Below are 20,517 nucleotides of genomic sequence, written 5' to 3' on the forward strand. Positions count from 1 at the left end.
GACTTCCCCTCTGACAACCGATTGGACTTTTACCACATAACAGAACCTGTGTACAAGGCTGACACCACACAGTCTCTTGATGTAGGGCAACCTGCTCTGTTCTCCCAGAACTGAGAGACCACCTGTGATAATAGTCACTTCCATGTATTCGTGTAATTGGAGGACAATGTAAACCCCTTCCACATACAACCCAATGCCTGCCTCACAGGAGCCATTTAAGAGGTTAATAAAGGAATGACTTGTGAGATAAAACAATGATTCTTATGTAACAGAGGCTTTCCGTGGTTCATACCAAACTCTGGGCAAACAGCTGAATACACAGACACTATAATAATGTGGAAAGGATTTAGAATTGTCATTCCTAAATGTATACAGCTCAGCTACACAGCACAGACAGGGTGGTGACCTGACTTTTCTCTGCTAAAGTTAAGCAAAACAGCTAGGTCACTGCCCCACCCCCAGCCACCTCCAGCTCCCGCCTCCGCTCACACTCAAAGTGGTGCTTCTTCATTTCCCAACAAACTCCTTCTGAACTGTTGTTACCATTACTACACATAGGGACCCCCCACTGAACTGATGTCACCATGACTACACACAGGGACCCCCCACTGAACTGATGTCACCATGACTACACACAGGGACCCCCCACTGAACTGATGTCACCATGACTACACACAGGGACCCCCCACTGAACTGATGTCACCATGACTACACACAGGGACCCCCCACTGAACTAATGTCACCATGACTACACACAGGGGCCACCCCCCCACTGAACTGATGTCACCATGACTACACAAAAGGGACCCCCCCCCCCCACTGAACTGCTGTCACCATGACTACACAAAGGGACCCCCCCCCCCACTGAACTGCTGTCACCATGACTACACAAAGGGACCCCCCCCCCACTGAACTGCTGTCACCATGACTACACACAGGGACCCCCCACTGAACTGTGCTCACCCTGACTACACTCAGGACCCCCACTGAACTGTTGTCACTATGACTACACACAAGAACCCCCCACTGAACTGTGATCACCCTGACTACACTCAGGACCCCCACTGAACTGTTGTCACCATGACTACACACAGGGACCCCCCACTGAACTGCTGTCACCATGACTACACATAGGGACCCCCCACTGAACTGCTGTCACCATGACTACACACAGGGACTTCCCACTGAACTGCTGTCACCATGACTACACACAGGGATCCCCCACTGAACTGCTGTCACCATGACTACACACAGGGACCCTCCACTGAACTGCTGTCACCATGACTACACACAGGGACCCTCCACTGAACTGCTGTCACCATGACTACACACAGGACCCCCCACTGAACTGCTGTCACCATGACTACACACAGGGACCCCCCACTGAACTGCTGTCACCATGACTACACACAGGGACCCCCCCACTGAACTGCTGTCACCATGACTACACACAGGGACCCCCCACTTAACTGCTGTCACCATGGCTACACACAGGGCCCCCCCACTGAACTGTTGTTACCATAACTACACACAGGGACCCCCCACTGAACTGCTGTCACCATGACTACACACAGGGACCCCCCACTGAACTGCTGTCACCATGACTACACACAGGGACCCCCCACTGAACTGCTGTCACCATGACTACACACAGGGACCCCCCACTGAACTGCTGTCACCATGACTACACACAGGGACCCCCCACTGAACTGCTGTCACCATGACTACACACAGGGACCCCCCACTGAACTGCTGTCACCATGACTACACACAGGGACCCCCCACTGAACTGCTGTCACCATGACTACACACAGGGACTTCCCACTGAACTGCTGTCACCATGACTACACACAGGACCCCAGCCTGTACTATCAATAATCCCCATCCTTGAGCTCTCCCCATATGAAGTACTGAGCACAGCACTCTCCAATGACAGACTGCAACACACACCACCCGACCTGCCTTGTAGTACACTACACCCCTCCTAGGAGATACAATACCAAACATGAGGGCTCCCCCGCACCCTCCTCCCTCTCCGCCATGCTGGGACTCATAGTCCTCCCCAGAAACACACACATACACACCCCTCTCTCTCAACGCCTTCCCGGCTCTCCGCTACATCCGCTCTGCACCGGAAATGACCCGGCCTGGGCGGAGACCGCCTGCACGTGTCACTTCCGGTGCGGCCTGTAAGTCAGAAGGGGAGAGTGGAGGAGAGCAGAGGAGCAGCTGTTCGGGGTAATATGGCGGACCGGGGGGGTGAATAGTACACCGGGGCTAATATACGGCTCATGTCATCCATCCATATGTATGTATAGAGAGCTGTGTATGGAGGACACTGTTACAGGACACCTCCAGCACTCTGTACAGTCATTATACATGAAGTGCACAGGAAGGGAAGTGTGGTCTTAGGTAGAAGGAGAGTTGTGTTGGTGATAATGTTAAGAGTGCTAGATATCTATCTATATCTCTTTATTTGTTTTGGTTAAAATATGACTATGAACTGGAAATGTGTCCCCCTTCTGGACTTCTACATGATGGCGGCTGGGTGGTATGGCTGTGCGTGTGGGTTCGAATGGTGGCTGGGTTGGATTGGCGGTGCGAGTGGGTTGGAATGGCGGCTGGGTGTTATGGCGGTGCAGGTGGGTTGGAATGGTGGCTGGGTGTTATGGCGTTGCGGGTGGGTTGGAATGGCGGCTGGGTGTTATGGCGGTGCGGGTGGGTTGGAATGGCGGCTGGGTGTTATGGCGGTGCGGGTGGGTTGGAATGGCGGCTGGGTGTTATGGCGGTGCGGGTGGGTTGGAATGGCGGCTGGGTGTTATGGCGGTGCGGGTGGGTTGGAATGGCGGCTGGGTGTTATGGCGGTGCGGGTGGGTTGGAATGGCGGCTGGGTGTTATGGCGGCGCGGGTGGGTTGGAATGGCGGCTGGGTGTTATGGCGGCGCGGGTGGGTTGGAATGGCGGCTGGGTGTTATGGCAGCACGGGTGGGTTGGAATGGCGGCTGGGTGTAATGGCGGCGCGGGTGGGTTGGAATGGCGGCTGGGTGTAATGGCGGCGCGGGTGGGTTGGAATGGCGGCGCAGGTGGGTTGGAATGGCGGCTGGGTGTAATGCCGGCGCGGGTGGGTTGGAATGGCGGCGCGGGTGGGTTGGAATGGCGGCTGGGTGTAATGACGGCGCGGGTGGGTTGGAATGGCGACTGGGTGTAATGGCGGCGCGGCTGGGTTGGAATGGCGGCTGGGTTGGAATGGCGGCTGGGTTGGAATGGCGGCGCAGGTGGGTTGGAATGGCGGGTGGGTTGGAATGGCGGCGCGGGTGGGTTGGAATGGCGGCGCGGGTGGAATGGTGGCACGGGTGGGTTGGAATGGCGGCTGGGTGTAATGACGGTGCGGGTGGGTTGGAATGGCGGCTGGGTGGAATGACGGCGCGGGTGGGTTGGAATGGCGGCTGGGTTGGAATGGCGGCGCAGGTGGGTTGGAATGGCGGGTGGGTTGGAATGGCGGCGCGGGTGGAATGGCGGCGCGGGTGGAATGGCGGCACGGGTGGGTTGGAATGACGGCGCGGGTGGGTTGGAATGGCGGCGCGGGTGGGTTGGAAGGGCGGGTGGGTTGGAATGGCGGCGCGGGTGGGTTGGAATGGCGGCTGGGTGGAATGGCGGCTGGGTGTTATGGCGGCGCGGGTGGGTTGGAATGGCGGCTGGGTGTTATGGCGGCGCGGCTGGGTTGGAATGGCGGCTGGGTGTTATGGCGTGGCGCGGGTGGGTTGGAATGGCGGCTGGGTGTTATGGCGGCGCGGGTGGGTTGGAATGGCGGCTGGTTGGAATGACGGCGCGGGTGGGTTGGAATGGTGGCTGGGTGTTATGGCGGCGCGGGTGGGTTGGAATGGCGGCTGGGTGGTATGGCGGTTGGATGGAATGGTGGGTGGGCTGTGGCACCTTCATCACAGCGCAGGGTTACTGGCAGAGATATTGTAATAGCAGCCTGAGGAACATACAGCAGTGATCAGCCATTCACATTTCAAACGTGTACAAGGATTACCATCACCATATCCCCTCACCTCCCCCTACATAGCTGCCCTTCACTGGGGGATACAGGGGAGTAATCCTATAACCGCTTTGGGTAGTGCCATGAAAATGGTGGCAGTGTTGTCATCTGTAGTCACAGAAAGGGGGGCATGTGCAGTAACAAATATTTTTGCGGCTGGCACACGCGTATCTTCCCCTAACCACTTTCTGCCTGCCACTACGTCCATTTAAACCAGGGGTAGGCAACTTTGAGCCCTCCAGCTGTTGTGGAACTATATTTCCCCATGGGGCATCGCAAGGCTGGCAGTTACAATTACAGAGGCATGATGAGACTTGCAGGTCTGCAACAGCTGGAGAGCCCCAGGTTGCCTACCTCTGATTTAAACCAGGGTGCTTACACTGTCCCCATCCAGCTGTTTTTATTTATTTCAGGTACTTGTATAGCATCGTCAATTTATGCTGCAATTTATATATGCATTGTCCCTAACTCACATTCAGACATACACATACTATGGCCAATTTAAACAGGAGCCAGTTAACCTACCTGCATGTCTTTAGAGTGTGGGAGGAAACCAGAGTACCCAGAGGAAACCCACACAGGCAGAACATGCAAACTCCAGACATGTAATGTCGGGGTTGGGATTTGAACCAGTGACCCTTTTGCTATTAGGTGGAAGTGCTAACCACTGCAGTGCCTCATGAGACTTGTAGTTCTGCAACAGCTGGAGGGTCACAGGTTGAGCACCCCATGCTTTAAACTGTTTCAAGCATTCGGGGGGAATCGAATGGTTAGAAGCCAGTCCTGCTGGCTACAACCCTGGAGCCCCAACTGGGAACTGCCTGCAACAGCTCAGCCTTCGTGCTGTAAGAGCGCTCTCTGCACCTAAACAATCACCGCCCAGTGATGTATATGTGCAGTGCGTGAATGTTAAAGCTGGTATGTGAGAGTGCCTAGGCACTCCTGTACCTTCAACTTCATAGCTGTATTTCTGTGTGTGATCTCAGTCACTGCTGCCTTTGACTGTCTCACTTGGTGATGGTAATGCTCATTGCTTTCTTTGCTGGAGGCTCTGATAGCAGAAAGCAAAGCCTTGCCTCTACCAAGATGGCGCCTCCATACAGTGACACAAGCTCATTTGCTCACTGTTCTTTGTTGGAGGCTGTCACGAGGAAGAAAGCCCGCCTCTACCATGATGGGACCTCCATACAGAGAGACAGCGCTTTTGCATCCTGCTCTCCTTGCTGGAGGCTCTGTCATGAGGAAGCAAAGTTCTGCCTTTACCAAGATGGTGGCCACCATAGAGCGACACAGAGCTCTTTTGCTTACTGTTCTTTTTGCTGGAAGCTCTGTCACGAGGAAGCAAAGCGCTTCCTCTACCTAGATGGTGGCCTTCATACAGACACACATAGCTCTTTTGCTCATGGTTTACTTTGCTGGAGGCTCTGTCATGAGCAAAGTCCTGCCTCTACCAAGATGGCGGCCTCCATACAGAGACACAGAGCTCTTTTGCTCACTGTTCTCATTGCTGGAGGCTCTGTCATGAGGAAGCAAAGCCCTGCCTCTGCCATACAGAGACACAGAGCTCTTTTGCCCACTGTTCTCCTTGCCGGAGGCTCTGTCATAAGAAAGCAAAGCCCTGCCTCTACCAAGATGGCGGCCTCCATACAAAAACAAAGAGCTCTTTTGCTCCCTGCTCTCCTTGCTGGAGGCTCTGACTTGAGGAAGCAACATGGGAATCAATCACCCCGTCCCTGAAGACCCTCCATTGGCTAGCTGTAAAGGATCAAGTTACATTCAAGACCCTCTGCATCACTCACAAATGTACACATGGAAAAGCCCCGCAATACCTCTGCGACAAAATAAATCACTACACCTCAGGTCGCACTCTCTGGTCAACTAACCAGAACCTCCTCCACATCCCCAAGACCCGTTATGAATTAAAAGGCAAACAGAGGTTCGCAGTCCAAGGACCACGGCTATGGAATGCTCTACCCGCGGACATAGTTTGCATATGTAGCGCTATACAAGTTATTCATTCATTCATGCCTCTATGAAGATTAGCTTTCAGAGTTCTGTTTCCCTTTAATGAAGACAAGCACCATGCGCAGCAGCAGTATTACAGCTCATACTCCTTCCTGTGACGTGTGAGGCTGCTATTACCAAGGATGTCATCAAATATGGTGACATTCAAAACCACCATCACGATTAGAGGTCGACCGATATGGGTTTTTCTCTGGCCGATGCCGATATTTAGAAATCATGGCGGCCGATAGCCGATATATGATGCCGATTTTTTTTATGTTAGGCCGATTTTATTTTATTTATTTATTTTTTTCCTTTTTTATTTTATTTTTTAATCCCCCTTGATCTAACACACCTTTCCCACTGGGGCGTTTTTCAGGCGCTTTTGGGCTAAAAATAGGGCCTGTAAAATGGCTCCCCTGCAGTCTGTGTGAAAGACAGAGTGCTTTCACACTGAGGCGATGCGCTGGCAGGATCTTAAAAAAAAAGTCCTGCAAGCAGCACGTTTGGAGTGGTGTATACCGCTCCTCCACCACTCCTGCCCATTGATATGAATGGGCACCACTGCCGAAGCGCATGCAATGCGATTTGGCAGCAGTGCTTCATGGGCGCATTTAACCTCTTCCTTGGCCGCTAGCTGGGTTATATGTGCCCCACTAGCCAAATAGCACCGCTAAAATGATGGTAAAGAGCCGCTAAAACTTGCGTTTTACCATCAACGCCTGCCCCGCTCCAGTGTGAAAGCAGCCTTCATAAGTGATACAGAAAATTTCTTACATTTAAACATTTATTAAACAAAACAAAACCCCCAATCAGTTTACTTGTATGTATGATTTAGATAAAAAAAAAAAAAAAAAACCTATATATTAAATAAAAACAGGTAGTCAAAACTTTTGGACGAAAAAAAAAATGGGCTAACTTTACTGTTTTTATTTTTTAAATAGTGTATTTTTTTCCTAAAAAAATGCATTTGAAAGACCTCTGTGCAAATGCCGTGTGACATAAAATATTGCAACAACCGCTATTTTATTCCCTAGGATCTCTGCTAAAAAAATATATATCATTTTTGGGGGGTCTAAGTGATTTTCTGGCAGAAAATACAAGATTTTTACTTGTAAGCAACAAGTGTCAGAAAAGATTTAGTCTTTAAATGGTTAAACTGAGAACTTCTACACACAGAGATGACTTCATTCATTGAAGTGTAAACATTGTATCATTTAGTTCTTTTCTTGGCAGTCTGCCCAGAGAGGAGGAAAGGGTTGCTATGACGACTCAGGCAATTTACACTGACTGAAATGACTTCTGTAATAGAAAAGTCCCGCTGTAGTTCTAAATCGGCTTTTTATCAGCTCAAATCGGCCGATGCCGATTATTTAAAAAACGGCAAATATCGGCCGATATATCGGTCGACCTCTAATCACGATCATTTTCAGATGTAAGAATATATCCCTCTGTGGCAGGGCTCGAGTCCTGCGGGAACGCGTGGGAACGGCGTCCCCGCACTTTTTTCACAGCAGGAACGCCGTTCCCTTTGCAGGACCAGAGCCACCCGAGGCTCTAGCACAGTCTGCTAGCTGCGTTGTCTTCACAGAGCTGACATCGGAAGAGCAGCACAGTGATGCACGGAGGGCAGGGGCTGGCTCAGTTAGCTGATTGGTTCATAGAACTGCTCTGCATTCTATGAACCAATCAGTTAACTGGGGCAGGTCCCGCCCTCTGTCCATCCCTTTGCTGCACTTCCGATGTCATCTGCTGTGTCCTGTATAAGGTAAGACAGGGAAGAGGGCACTGTTATGAAGGAGGGAGGGGGAAAGTATCAGAAACAGAAAGGAATGAGGAGAGGTGATATAAAAGGGAGGCAGGGCAGGAATGTGAAGGGGGGTTCTACAAAGGGGGTGAGGACAGGAATGTAAAGGAGGTGCCATAAAGGGGCTGAGGACAGGTTTAAATTTTAAAACTAGCTACTTGGTCATCTTCCGTACTATGTCGCATTCGCAGTCTGATCATCTCCTGTAGTATGTCGCATTCACAGTCTGGTCATCTCCTGTAGTCGCATTCGCAGTCTGGTCATCTCCTGTAGTCGCATTCACAGTCTGGTCATCTCCTGTAGTCGCATTCGCAGTCTGGTCATCTCCTGTAGTCGCATTCGCAGTCTGATCATCTCCTGTAGTCGCATTCACAGTCTGGTCATCTCCTGTAGTCGCATTCACAGTCTGGTCATCTCCTGTAGTCGCATTCACAGTCTGGTCATCTCCTGTAGTCGCATTCACAGTCTGGTCATCTCCTGTAGTCGCATTCACAGTCTGGTCATCTCCTGTAGTCGCATTCGCAGTCTGGTCATCTCCTGTAGTATGTCGCATTCACAGTCTGGTCATCTCCTGTACTATGTCGCATTCGCAGTCTGGTCATCTCCTGTAGTCGCATTCCCAGTCTGGTCATCTCCTGTTGTCGCATTCACAGTCTGGTCATCTCCTGTACTATGTCGCATTCGCAGTCTGATCATCTCCTGTAGTCGCATTCGCGGTCTGGTCATCTCCTGTAGTCTCATTCCCGGTCTGGTCATCTCCTGTACTATGTCGCATTCGCGGTCTGGTCATCTCCTGTAGTCGCATTCACAGTCTGGTCATCTCCTGTAGTCGCATTCGCGGTCTGGTCATCTCCTGTAGTCGCATTCGCGGTCTGGTCATCTCCTGTAGTCGCATTCGCACTCTGGTCATCTCCTGTAGTCGCATTCGCACTCTGGTCATCTCCTGTAGTCGCATTCGCAGTCTGATCATCTCCTGTAGTCGCATTCGCGGTCTGGTCATCTCCTGTACTAGGTCGCATTCGCAGTCTGGTCATCTCCTGTAGTCGCATTCGCGGTCTGGTCATCTCCTGTACTAGGTCGCATTCGCAGTCTGGTCATCTCCTGTAGTCACATTCGCAGTCTGGTCATCTCCTGTACTATGTCGCATTCGCAGTCTGGTCATCTCCTGTAGTCGCATTCGCAGTCTGGTCATCTCCTGTAGTCACATTCGCAGTCTGGTCATCTCCTGTAGTCGCATCCGCAGTCTCTGGTCATCTCCTGTACTATGTCGCATTCGCAGTCTGGTCATCTCCTGTAGTCACATTCGCAGTCTGGTCATCTCCTGTACTATGTCGCATTCGCAGTCTGGTCATCTCCTGTAGTCGCATTCGCAGTCTGGTTATCTCCTGTAGTCACATTCGCAGTCTGGTCATCTCTTGTAGCATGTCGCATTTGCAGTCACTGTATTTTATGTGAAATATATATATGCATATGAGCGTATCTTTTTTTTTTTTTTTTTGGTGGGGGAGTGGATCTTGGGTGGGAGTTCCCACACTTTTTTCCCCAGGACTTGACCCCTGCTCTGTGGAACTCCCATGAGTTCTGTACTGTTAGGCTTCTGTTGCGGCTCACTGCATATTTAGTGACAAAGCTTTAGCCCCTCGTTCACACCAGTGCGACTTGAGTTACAAGTCACATCCCAGTGTTGGCAAGAGAACCGTTCAAACTGCTGCAACTTTGAAAAAGGTTCCTACACTACATTTTCCTGATTTCATTGCAACTTGCATAGACTTCTGTTAAACAAAGTCACAAGCCGCAATGAAATCGCAGGTGCAAATCGTACTGATCTGTCACTTTGAAGTTGCGCTGAAGCAGTGAGATTTCAAAGCCGTACCAGTTGGAACCAGGGCTTAAAGGGTAAGTTCACCTTTTCTTGAAAGTGAACTAACTCCCAGTATCCTAGCTTCCCCTCTGGACTAGGCTGCACGTAGCAGCCCAATCCCTATGCTGCCGGTGTACATTGCAGTACACAGCCATAGAGTATCTCTCATAATGGTCACAATTAGGGATGAGCTTAGGCGTGTTCACATGGAACAGTTGCAGAGCCCGCCAGGAAGTTGGCGCAGCGCTAAGCACATTTATTCAGGGAAGCCTATCCCACACCCACCTAACTGTCCCCGAGCCACCCCCATAAAATCATTCTCTGCAGCTATTACCTTTTGTACCACCACCCCCTCCCTTTAGAATGTAAGCTCTACGAGCCGGGACCCTCCTGTACCTTTTGTATTGTACTGTAATTGTGTTGTCCTCCCCTATACATTGTAAAGCGCTGCGTAAACTGTTGGCGCTATATAAATCGTGAATAATAATAATATATATAATAATAATATTGAAGTTCAATTGTATATATCATTTAAGTGTTTTGTATCAGGACACAGCAGCTATATATTTGTCATTCTAGTGCAGATCTACACCAGTATTGCATTTGATTAGAATCAGTGGCATTTACAGCTATTGTAACAATATACTATATACGTTGTATGTGCTAGTTCACTGGTATAACTGTGTGAATGTAAACATTGTAAGTGTATGTTCCTAGCTGTCATATTTCCTAATACATGCTGGAAACGAGGGTATATATATATATATATATATATATATATATATATATATATAGTGTGTATAGAGCTAGATATAGAGAAAAAAAAAAAAAATATATATATATATATATATATATTATATTATTTTTTTTTATTTTTACTGCTGGTACACAGTATGTCTCTGGTGACATGTGGCCTCCTGTCCCTGTCAATCATTGAGACACAGTGAGACTCCTAATGCAGAGTCACCCTCTAGAGCAGCCTTTCTCAACCTTTTCAGCACAGAGGAACTCTTAAAATAACTTTCTGGTCTCAGGGAACCCCTGCTGAAAATTACTATAGCTACAGTTCATGATACATGAGTGTGATGGTCAGTGGGAAGAATGGTCCTTACAGATAGCTAAAAAGATCAATGGTGTCAGTGGGAACTTATCTGAAAGGCAGAAATTGCTCATTGTTCAGGGAACCCCTAGCAACCTCTGGAGGAACCCTGGTTGAGAAACCTTGTTCTAGAGTGTAGATTAGAATGAGCTCCTTGTGTATATGATAAACAAGAATCTTTAAGGCTTTACAAAGTTTTGTTTCCCAAATTTTAAGAGTCATTGGAAAGGATGTACTTTAAAGACCAAGTCCACCTAAAAAAAATACTTAAGTTCTAAAGGTTTGTGTTTTTTTCCCCTTATGCATCCTATGCATTAAGGTGAAAAAACACCTGTCAGTGACCGGCACCCCCAGCCCCCCGTTTTACTTACCTGAACCCTCAAACCACAGGGATGCTCTGTCTCTGTGCTAGGGGGTTCTCGGCTGTTGATTGGATAGATTGATAGTAGCGCAGCCATTGGCTCCCGCTGCTGTCAATCAAATCATTTATGTGGCCACCGGGGGGGGGGGGGCCGAGTCCGAGTCCTGCATTCGGCGTCTATGGACGAATGCTGGACACGGCAGTGTGCCCACAAGGTAGCCCCCCAGAAGAGCGCTTCTCCCAGGGGATTCTCTGATGTGGGGAGGAGCCGAGAGAGCTGCCGAGGGACCCCAGAAGAGCAGGTTCGGGGCCACTCTGTGCAAAACGAGCTGCACAGTGGAGGTAAGTATGATATGTTTGTTATTTAAAAAAAAAACATGAACTTTTAGTGTCACTTTCATGCATATGTTTTTGCAGGCAAAAAAAATAGCATTTGTTTTTTTATTGCCTGCAAAGCATTGTAACCAGGATCAGTGGATCACAAGTCCAGTCCACAGGCTCCTGCACACTCTTCTCCAGACATTCGCTCTGGTTGTAAATGCGTATTACTGCATGTCCAGAATGGTAACGGGACTCCAGGGGAGGGGTGTTATGCAGGGCACAGTGAGCCAGGAAGGGATTACCTCTTAAGGAGATTACTTGAAATATTTTACTGTCTGAGCTTGGTTAGATTACTGTTGTCATTAAAAGACCCTTAATCTATGTTTACCGTAGCCATGAGATGAGTTCCCCCATCCTGCCTTGGCTGTCAGGGAGATACAATCGAGCAGACAGGTTAGTGTACCCTGTATAATCGCTATTGTAACCCTGCAGATAAGCCAACCTGTCTCTATTGACATAAACTGGTGTGTGCTGCCAAACCAGAGGATGTCGGCATATTGAGGCGTATGGCGTTTTACCAGCCATCCTCAAGTCTGTGTCCATTCTAAATAGACAAGGATTTGGGGATGATCTCTTGTCTGTGAGCTGTGCCAGACACCCCAGCTGACAGATCTCAGGGGAAATGGGGATTGTGCGCTTGTTAAGTCAGCAGTGGGGCCCCCCCCTCCCATTCCTTCAGTGTAGAAACAAATGTGTTGAGACAATCCCAGGTTTGAAAATGTATGAACACTCAACGTTCGATTATAGCTACACATCTGACTTCTATCTATTGCCCCCACCCCACCAGGACAGTCAATTCTTATAGCTACACTAACTGCATTCAGAATGCAACGATCCGCAGCTGCAGTTTGCAAAAAATGTTCCAAAATGTCCCTTCGACAGAATTTGATTAAGAAATCGCCTTCTGTCAGGTGGGGGCTGCCATACACCATGATGAAAATTCAGCTAGTCCCTGGTTTTGTATGGCAATACACTATACTGTAGATTGGAGTAAGATGCATAATAGATTCCAGCAATGCATGCAACACCCATGCAGGATAAAACTGCGAGTGATAATGATCGCTGTGCACATTGGGAACGCTTATTAAAGATTTCCTGATGTGCTAGGAAGATCCATGTATCCCAGTACCACTTGTATCCTTTTCGGGGTCTGAAAAAAAATAGCGTTAATAAGCTATAATCTACTGTTGTTAATCAGCAGTCAGGTCTGTGTTACGCGGGTGGTTTGTAGAAGTTTCCACACTACATATATTGTATGATGTTCGGGTAATGAAAATCTCTAAGATTGATTCATTAAAGTGTTTCTAAACCCAGGACCCTTCATTCACTATATCTGGCCTCCCACAGAACATGGAAATGCAATTCATTTAGTAAATATAAACTGCTGAATACCTTTTCTCAACAGTATATAGCAGTCTTGTGACTTATATCAGTGTCTGGTTAAAGCTTGTAGGAGGAGTTTTCTTTCTACTCTGACTGTCCTATAAAGCTGTAGGACCCCTGACCCTCTTTCTGGACAGTGCTGATTGGCCTTGTGCTGATCACATGCACCCTCCCCCAAAAAAAAAACAAGTCTTGCAATACACACCAAACTGAGCATGTTCCGCTTGTCGCCTAGCCTCTGCTCTATCAAGAGATGGTTTGGGGAAAGTAGAAGGGAAGGATCAGAGAAGGCAGAATAAGGGTCCTTTCACACGGGGCGGATCAGTTCTGATCCGCCCCGTGGATATCCGTTTGCTCAGCGGGGATCACTCCGCCGATCCCCGCTGAGCAGGGAGATGACAGGTCTGTCTCTGCACACTGTGCAGGGACGGACCTGTCACAGCGCCGCTCTCCCCTATGGGAGATCGGATGACGACGGACCGCAGTGCCCGTCGTCATCCGATCCGATCCGCAGACGGATGGAAAAATAGCTTTTTCCTCCGTCACACTTTTTCGGATCGGAGCGGGTCGGATGTCAGCGGACATGTCACCGCTGACATCCGACGCTCCATAGAGCTCTATGGAGCACCCGTTCAGGTCCGCCTGAAAAACTGACAGGCGGGCCTGAACGGGACGTTAGTGTGAAAGGGGCCTAAAGCTTTTTTTTTTTTTACACAATGCAGAGGATTAACCCCTTAAGTTCACAGTGAGTATAACAAGCATGCTGTACTGCATATACAGACTGATTTTACTGTTGTGGGTTTAGTAACACTTTTTAAAGACGTGTAAACTGCACTGCAGCATTTAAAATCCATATATATCTTGTGTAGATCACAAAATAAGAAGGATGTTTTTTTAAAATCTATCACACATTTGCACCCAATGTTCTAGGCCAGGGGGTCTCCAAACTTTCTAAACAAAGGGCCAGTTTACTGTCCTTCAGGCATTAGGGGGGGGCTGAGCTGACTCCGGTGGTCAGTGGGAGTAAAAAAAAATTCCATAGCACCTGTGGCCAGTAGGAGGAATGGTGTCCAATCATTGGTATTGATAAGAGAAATTAACCCGCATTATTGTCAGTGGGAGAAATGGCCCCCTATTGTTAGTGTCTATGGAAGAAATAGTGTCCCATTGTTGGTTTCATTGGGTGTATTAGTGCCCCCACCTTGGTGTCGGTGTGAGGAATAGTGTCCCCTGGGCCATATCTGACCGACGGAATGCAGTTTGTAGACCACTGTTCTAGGCTAAGTTACTAATTTCACAAATCAATATAATAATGTCTGTCTTTTTTTTTCCCCCCTCTGTAGTATGTATTCGGCAAAGATGTTGTCCCGCCTATTGGTGGCTGTCGTCCTCCTGCTGCTGATGAACACCTCCAGTGCCAAGTTCCAAGAGTTTGACGATGGTGATGATGTGACAGAATATGATGACAACGACTTTGCAGAGTTTGAGGACACTCCAGAGGAGACGGCTACTGTCCACCCTCCCCAGCAGAGCCCGCCGGAGGAAGATGAGGAGGAGGAAGAGGAGGAGGATGATGAAGAGGCCACGGTAGAAGTGGAAGGGCAGGAGGAATTTGAACTGGATGCAGAGGGACAAGTAAGATGTTCTATGGCTTCATCACAACAATGTGACTGGATGTACTAACCTTATTGTGTGTGTTTTTTTTTTTTTTTTTTTTTTTTTACCTCCTAACACTGTCAATCATATTGTTTAAAAGTACTCCTTTTAGTATAGTCAATAAACATAAGTTATCATTCTCAGACGTTATTTGGGTACTAGGAGTAGCTTTTTTCATCTCCAATGTTGGCATAGAAATGCCTAGTACTTTTAATGAGGAGAAGCTTAGTGTGGATTAGAAAGGCTGGTTTACTCAAACCTGTGCTTTATCCATGCAGGACCCCTTTCCCCAGAAGCACATACTCTCTTCTGTTTTGCTGCCACATTGCTTTGCTTGGTCACCAGGAATATAGGAAATACCCTGTGACTTGCTCAGTGTGATGGCACTAGTGTTTGATGATTGGCTAAGTGCTCTCTCTTTGTGGGTTCATCTCCAACCACCACGATGAGAACTGAAGCTATGTATGAGCTCTGAGGGATGGGAACATTAAAGTGAATCTGATGCTTTTCCCTGTATGGGCAAAGCACAGTTCCCTTTAAAGCAGATAATCACCCATGCCCCAATTTTTTTTTTTTTTTTAAACGTATTTATTTTTTCCTGTTACCCCCGCTTACCAGGAGGGGGGTGCTGTACATTTCAGATACTGCCCCCATCCGCTGGATCCAGTGTTGTCTGTTGAGATCTTCTCATGCCCTGCCACCGCTCAGTCCTGCACTGCCATTATATCCCAGACATTGATCGGCCCGCTGGCTCTTCTAGGTTCAGCAGGTGGGCCCCCTGATGATGTGCTTCTAGGCCTGCCTCCAGGGCCGGATTAACATTGGGGCTATTGGAGCTGCAGCTCCAGGCCCATTTACCAAAAAAATTCACAAAAAAAAAACAAACAATCGACTTTGAGGGTCGTGGCTCAGCAACCAGGGGTCACAGAGACCCCAAAGTATATGAAGACCTACCCCAGCACTGGTCAAAATTTGGGGTGCCTATCATCTACGGTTCCGGAGATACGGGGCTCCTTGTGCAGCATGTCAGAAGCTACATACGGAGGGGCCAGTTTAAATACAAGCTGGAACACTCTGTTTGCAGCAGACTGAGAAGATGAGCTCACAGTGCCTCTCCTCACTTCTTGTCAGAGGCACTGAGCTCAATGGAAAGCTTGGATCCTGCAGAGTATGACAGGCAGCACTGCCTATCAAACTTGCCTATTGATTTCAATGGGGCCACTCTGCAACTGCAAGTCAAACTCACTCGCAGTAGCAGCATAGTCCAACAATGTAAAACTACCATTTAGCAATGTAAAAAAGCTGCTGCTATACCACTCGTTGAACAGCAATCCACCACAGATCACTTTTCAGAGGGCAGTAAGCATTACCACAAATGTGAAAGAAACTTGAAATACATCATCCATTTCACACTCGCCACCAACCAGGTCACTCCCCAGCCACTTTCCATGTTAGCCACCTTACTTCAACTTCTATCACAGGTGACCAGTTCCCAACCTGCAGATGACAGACCCTACTGCAAAAGATATCACCCCCAGTTACTCCCCCCACCCGCTGATTGATATCCCTCCATGACCATCTCGCACCCCATTGCTGATGGACCCCTCTCCCCAGCCTGTCCCCACACACCCTCTCATCTGCTGACCTATGGATGGGGGAATCGCTCCCACAGTTTTATTGTGTTCTGCCAGTGGGGAGCCTTCCCTACCCACAGAATACAATGATCAGTGTTACTAACTATAGCTGGCAGCTCTGATTGTTTTGGGAAAAACCTGACAGGCTGGTTGTACTCAAGTCGATTAATAGATTGACTTGTGTACAGCCAGCTAGCCCATACATAGATCAACTAAGGCTGGTCTCTGCTTAATTGGCTGAATTTCAATCCATGTTTGGTCAGCTTAACCACTTTGCAGTCCCTAAACATCCTTCCACAAACCTTTACATTTTTCCTTCCCAGGTTCCTTCATCCTCCTCACCTGTACATACTGCTCCCTGTCATATCCTCCACACTCCTCTCCTGTACATACTGCTTACTGTCATACCCTCCAAACTTCTCTCCTATACATACTGCCCCCATAATACCTTCCATACTCCTCTCCTGTACGTACTGCCCCCATCATACCCCCTGTGACAGGAGTCACTTTGGGTGGGGGGGGGTTGTGGAATTCGGCTTACCCTGGAGAGCTCTGGAGACTCTGTGTCCAGCTCCCCTTGCCCCTCTTATGTGTAAATCACCCTGCGTCAATTAGGGGCACAGGGTGACTAAAAACCTGATCGTTTGGGGTGGGGTTGTATTCCAATGTTCTATTTTGTCTGTCTGCATTGGATATTATGGGACGTGTATGTAATTTAGCTGTGAGATTGGTGGGGGCAAATTCCTCCAACAGCTCTCCCTGATAAGACTGTTTATTGATGAGAAATTTGAATACACCTGACCTGTGTGTCTATTGTGATTGGACAGTTTACCCTGCCCTGAATCCAAGGGTGGCGGGGGGGGGGGGCCCTCTGAGTTGTGTATCTGTTGTAACATGTGCTTTAATAAAGGAGTTCCATGTGGTTCACCCTAGACTGATTTACGGCTGGTGACTGGGTGGGCTAAAGGGTCTTGGATAGTGCTGGTTCCTGGACATTTATGGCGGACATAGACCTGTTGAGGAGAGGGGTTCGTCAACCCCCCCCCCCCCCCCCCCGCACACACACTCCTCTCCTGTACATAATGCACACTGTTATACCCTCCACATGCCTCTCCCTCACTTTTATACCATCCGTATCCTCTCCTATGCCTCTTACCCACAAAAACAGTTCTTTAAAATAATATTGAATACCCTCAATGTTACTAGCTCTAGAATGGACAGACTTCTGTTAGTTTGTTAGGAAATCTTCTCAGTCCTCATATTTGTTCTACTCATTTAATTTTGTGATTGCTACTGTGATATATATAGGGCAGCGATGGCGAACCTTGGCACCCCAGATGTTTTGGAACTACATCTCCCATGATGCTCAAGTACTCTGTAGTGTAGTGGAGCATCATGGGAAATGTAGTTCCAAAACATCTGGGGTGCCAAGGTTCGCCATCACTGATATAGGGGATGTCGGCTACTGTAAATATACCACTGGTAAAAAAGAGTCCCTGAAAATATTTTTGAAATGTTGCCAATTGTTTGCATTTTTATTTATTTTATAAAATGCCCCACCAAAATCCTCAGCAACAGGCCCATGATGTTCTTAATCCGGCCCTGCCTGCCCCCCATTTCCTCTGTGAATTACATAGTAAGGCCTCCTGGGATATGTGATGTACATATCCCAGGAGGCACAGCGGGCACCGTACACATCATTCACCTGTGATGTACATATCTCAGGGGGCATAGAACACATAGTTTCATAGTTAGTAAGGTTGAATAAAGACACCAGTCCATCCAGTTCAACCTGAGTGAGTGTCTACAATTGTCCCTATCCCTGTACATTGCACACTCGCATCTGTCCCTACCCTCAAGGAGCCCACAATCCAAGGTCCCCCCACCATTCATGTACTAGGGCCAATTTTGGACAGAAGCCAATTAACCTACCTCCATGTCTTTGGATTGTGGGAGGAAACCGGGGTACCCGGAGGAAACCCACGCAGGCACAAAACTCCAGGCAGATAGTGTCGTGGTTGGGATTCGAACCAGCGACCCTTCTTACTGCTATGTGAGAGTACTAACCACTACACCACTGTGTCGCCCCTCAATCATTTGCCTGTGATGAGCATATGCCAGGAGGCAAAGTGGGCACAGTATACATCATTCTCCTGTGATGTACAAATCCCAGGCGGCACTGTGGGCACAGTACACGTCATTCGCCTGTGATGTACATATGCCAGCAGGCACAGTACACGTGTGATGTACATATTCCAGCAGGCACAGTATAAGTAATTTGCCTGTGATGATTGCATTGTCACAATCTTGCCTGAGCCTGGACTGGCTCTGTGACGTCAGCTGACAGTGGGCTTCAGCCCGCTGTCTGCTGAAAATGGGTCACAGGAGTGCAGAACGGACTGCACTCTTGTGATCCACAGGAATAGTACAGCCAAACAAGCTTTGGCTGTACTTCTCTTTTAAGGTTAGGTTAAGGTTCCTTTTGGGGTTAGGTTTAGGGGTTAGTTGCTAGGTTGTGTGCTAGGGTAAAAGCACCTCATAGTCTCGCGTTTCTGATTAGCACCCTAAGCGCTTATCATTTAAAGCATAGAATGTTAAGTTGATGTGTTTTGATCTCCAAAGATGCATTTTCACTTTACTTGTATTCTTTCTTTTTTAATGGCAACTTTACATGACAACCTCATTCCTTTTCTGTCTCAGGAGTCGGATACAGACACTGAACCATACGATGATGAAGAGTTTGAAGGTTATGAAGATAAGATTGATTCAGGCAGCCCCAGCAAGAACAAGGATCCTATCACCATTGTGGATGTAAGGAAAACCATTCCTATTCTCTAAATATATTGTATAATATGGGGAAAAATTTATATTCTAAGTCAAAAAAGGATACTGGACTGCTGAGGCCACCAAAATAAATGTATTGATTAAATTGGACTAAAAATTACAATGTTATATTGCATGTCTCGTAGACCCCCTCACTGGGCGGCCCTGATGTCTCTCCCCCCCGCCCCAGACATTTCGCCACATTCCCCGAATGCCCCACTTTACAACCCCTAACTCCCCCTAGGATTTAATATAGGAGACCCGATTCCTCCCTATGGTATGAGACGTCCACTGGATATAAAAATAGGGAGCTAAAAGTCGACGTGGGATGTATATAATAGACAATTCCACAAGGCAAGATGACTACCGACTCTACTCCTCATCTGTATGTCCCGGGCCCAGTCTGCTTTGAAAGCAATAATCTGCAGTATGACAAGCAGTAAACGAATGCGCAAACCCTCAATAGGACAGGATAAGTCAATAAGTAGCTGCCAACATAAAAGGTATTCTCACACGGAAAGGCGTACAGTAAAAAGTAATGTGGTGCTAACTCAACAAATGCATATAAAAAAAATATTAATGTAGTGTTTAATCAATGATTATGATCAATAAATCTAATTTAACAAGCTTCAGGGAAACACCTCAGTGACAGTGCTAGACTATAATATATAAATAATAAAGTGCAAAAATAACTTTTGATGGCAAGAAATGGCAATCGCATCACAATAGTAAATGCTCCAAAGTGATAATAGTGCAATAATAGTGTCCAATTAAAGATGATCCAGGTGGACAGTTCGTAAAGGAAAGTGCATGTGCAAACAGCAGAGAAATCCACTTCATCCAAATGATTCCACCATTCGCTGTGTGCCAGTCATTTTGCCCCAGCCTCTCACCTCATAGGAGGACCCTGCAGTGTAGCAGCTGATTGACCATCGGCTGTGGCGGCGGAGTGCTGGTCAGGGTTAACTGAATCCAATCAAAGTATTGCCTGCTTGTGTGTCCTTATCTCTGTGATCTGTGCAGGAATGTGGCTGTATCAGATACAAATGTGCTTGTAACAAAAGTATCTATGGTAGCATAGCAGGGTGATACACAAGGCCGTCTCTCCAGGTTACGGACTCTATGCCTCGTAGGTGTGTGCTGAGTCCAGCCTGCTTGAGGAGCAATACTCTGCAGTGTTAGCAGCTGATTGACCCTCGGTTCTAGAGCAGAATGCTAGTCAAGGTAAAACTGTATTTAATACAAGTACTTGCAGCAATGTGTTAGCCTCACCATTCCTTCCAGCTTGTGTATCCTTTTCTCCTCTGCAATGTATACGGGAGTAAGCCCTGGTTAACGCTGAATGGGGTTTTGAAATCGTGCGACTTCACTTGACTTCAGTTGTTATTTACCAATAGATCCAGCTGCCATGATGGTATATCATCTCATGCATGGAGGTTCTGTTGGTGTGCACTCCAACCAGGTATC

General features: G+C 48.0%; 2 protein-coding genes across 4 annotated transcripts in view; one reads left to right on the forward strand and one right to left on the reverse strand.

Annotated features, from left to right (window-relative positions):
* The window catches only part of STRADA (STE20 related adaptor alpha), a 36,296-nt gene extending 34,153 nt beyond the window's left edge, over positions 1–2,143 (reverse strand). The window contains exon 1 of one of the 2 annotated variants that reach the window (XM_077460196.1): positions 2,085–2,143. The gene's annotated coding sequence lies outside the window, so the exon portion shown is untranslated. The remainder of the gene's footprint in view (positions 1–2,084) is intronic. The other variant, XM_077460197.1, reaches the window with a different exon arrangement.
* A 12-nt stretch (positions 2,144–2,155) lies between these two features.
* CCDC47 (coiled-coil domain containing 47) overlaps positions 2,156–20,517 on the forward strand; it is a 40,014-nt gene continuing 21,652 nt past the window's right edge. Inside the window, exons 1-3 of one of the 2 annotated variants that reach the window (XM_077460199.1) lie at positions 2,156–2,238; positions 14,281–14,572; positions 18,928–19,038. In XM_077460199.1, the coding sequence (XP_077316325.1) occupies positions 14,282–14,572; positions 18,928–19,038 (402 nt within the window). In that variant the 5' untranslated portion in view covers positions 2,156–2,238; position 14,281. Of the gene's footprint in view, positions 2,239–11,848; positions 11,948–14,280; positions 14,573–18,927; positions 19,039–20,517 lie in introns of those variants that run through there. The other variant, XM_077460198.1, reaches the window with a different exon arrangement.

Source organism: Lithobates pipiens, unplaced genomic scaffold, assembly GCF_037356315.1.
Source record: "Lithobates pipiens isolate NorthernLeopardFrog02 unplaced genomic scaffold, aLitPip1_a1.2 Scaffold_28, whole genome shotgun sequence".
Classification (NCBI taxonomy): Eukaryota; Metazoa; Chordata; class Amphibia; order Anura; family Ranidae; genus Lithobates; species Lithobates pipiens.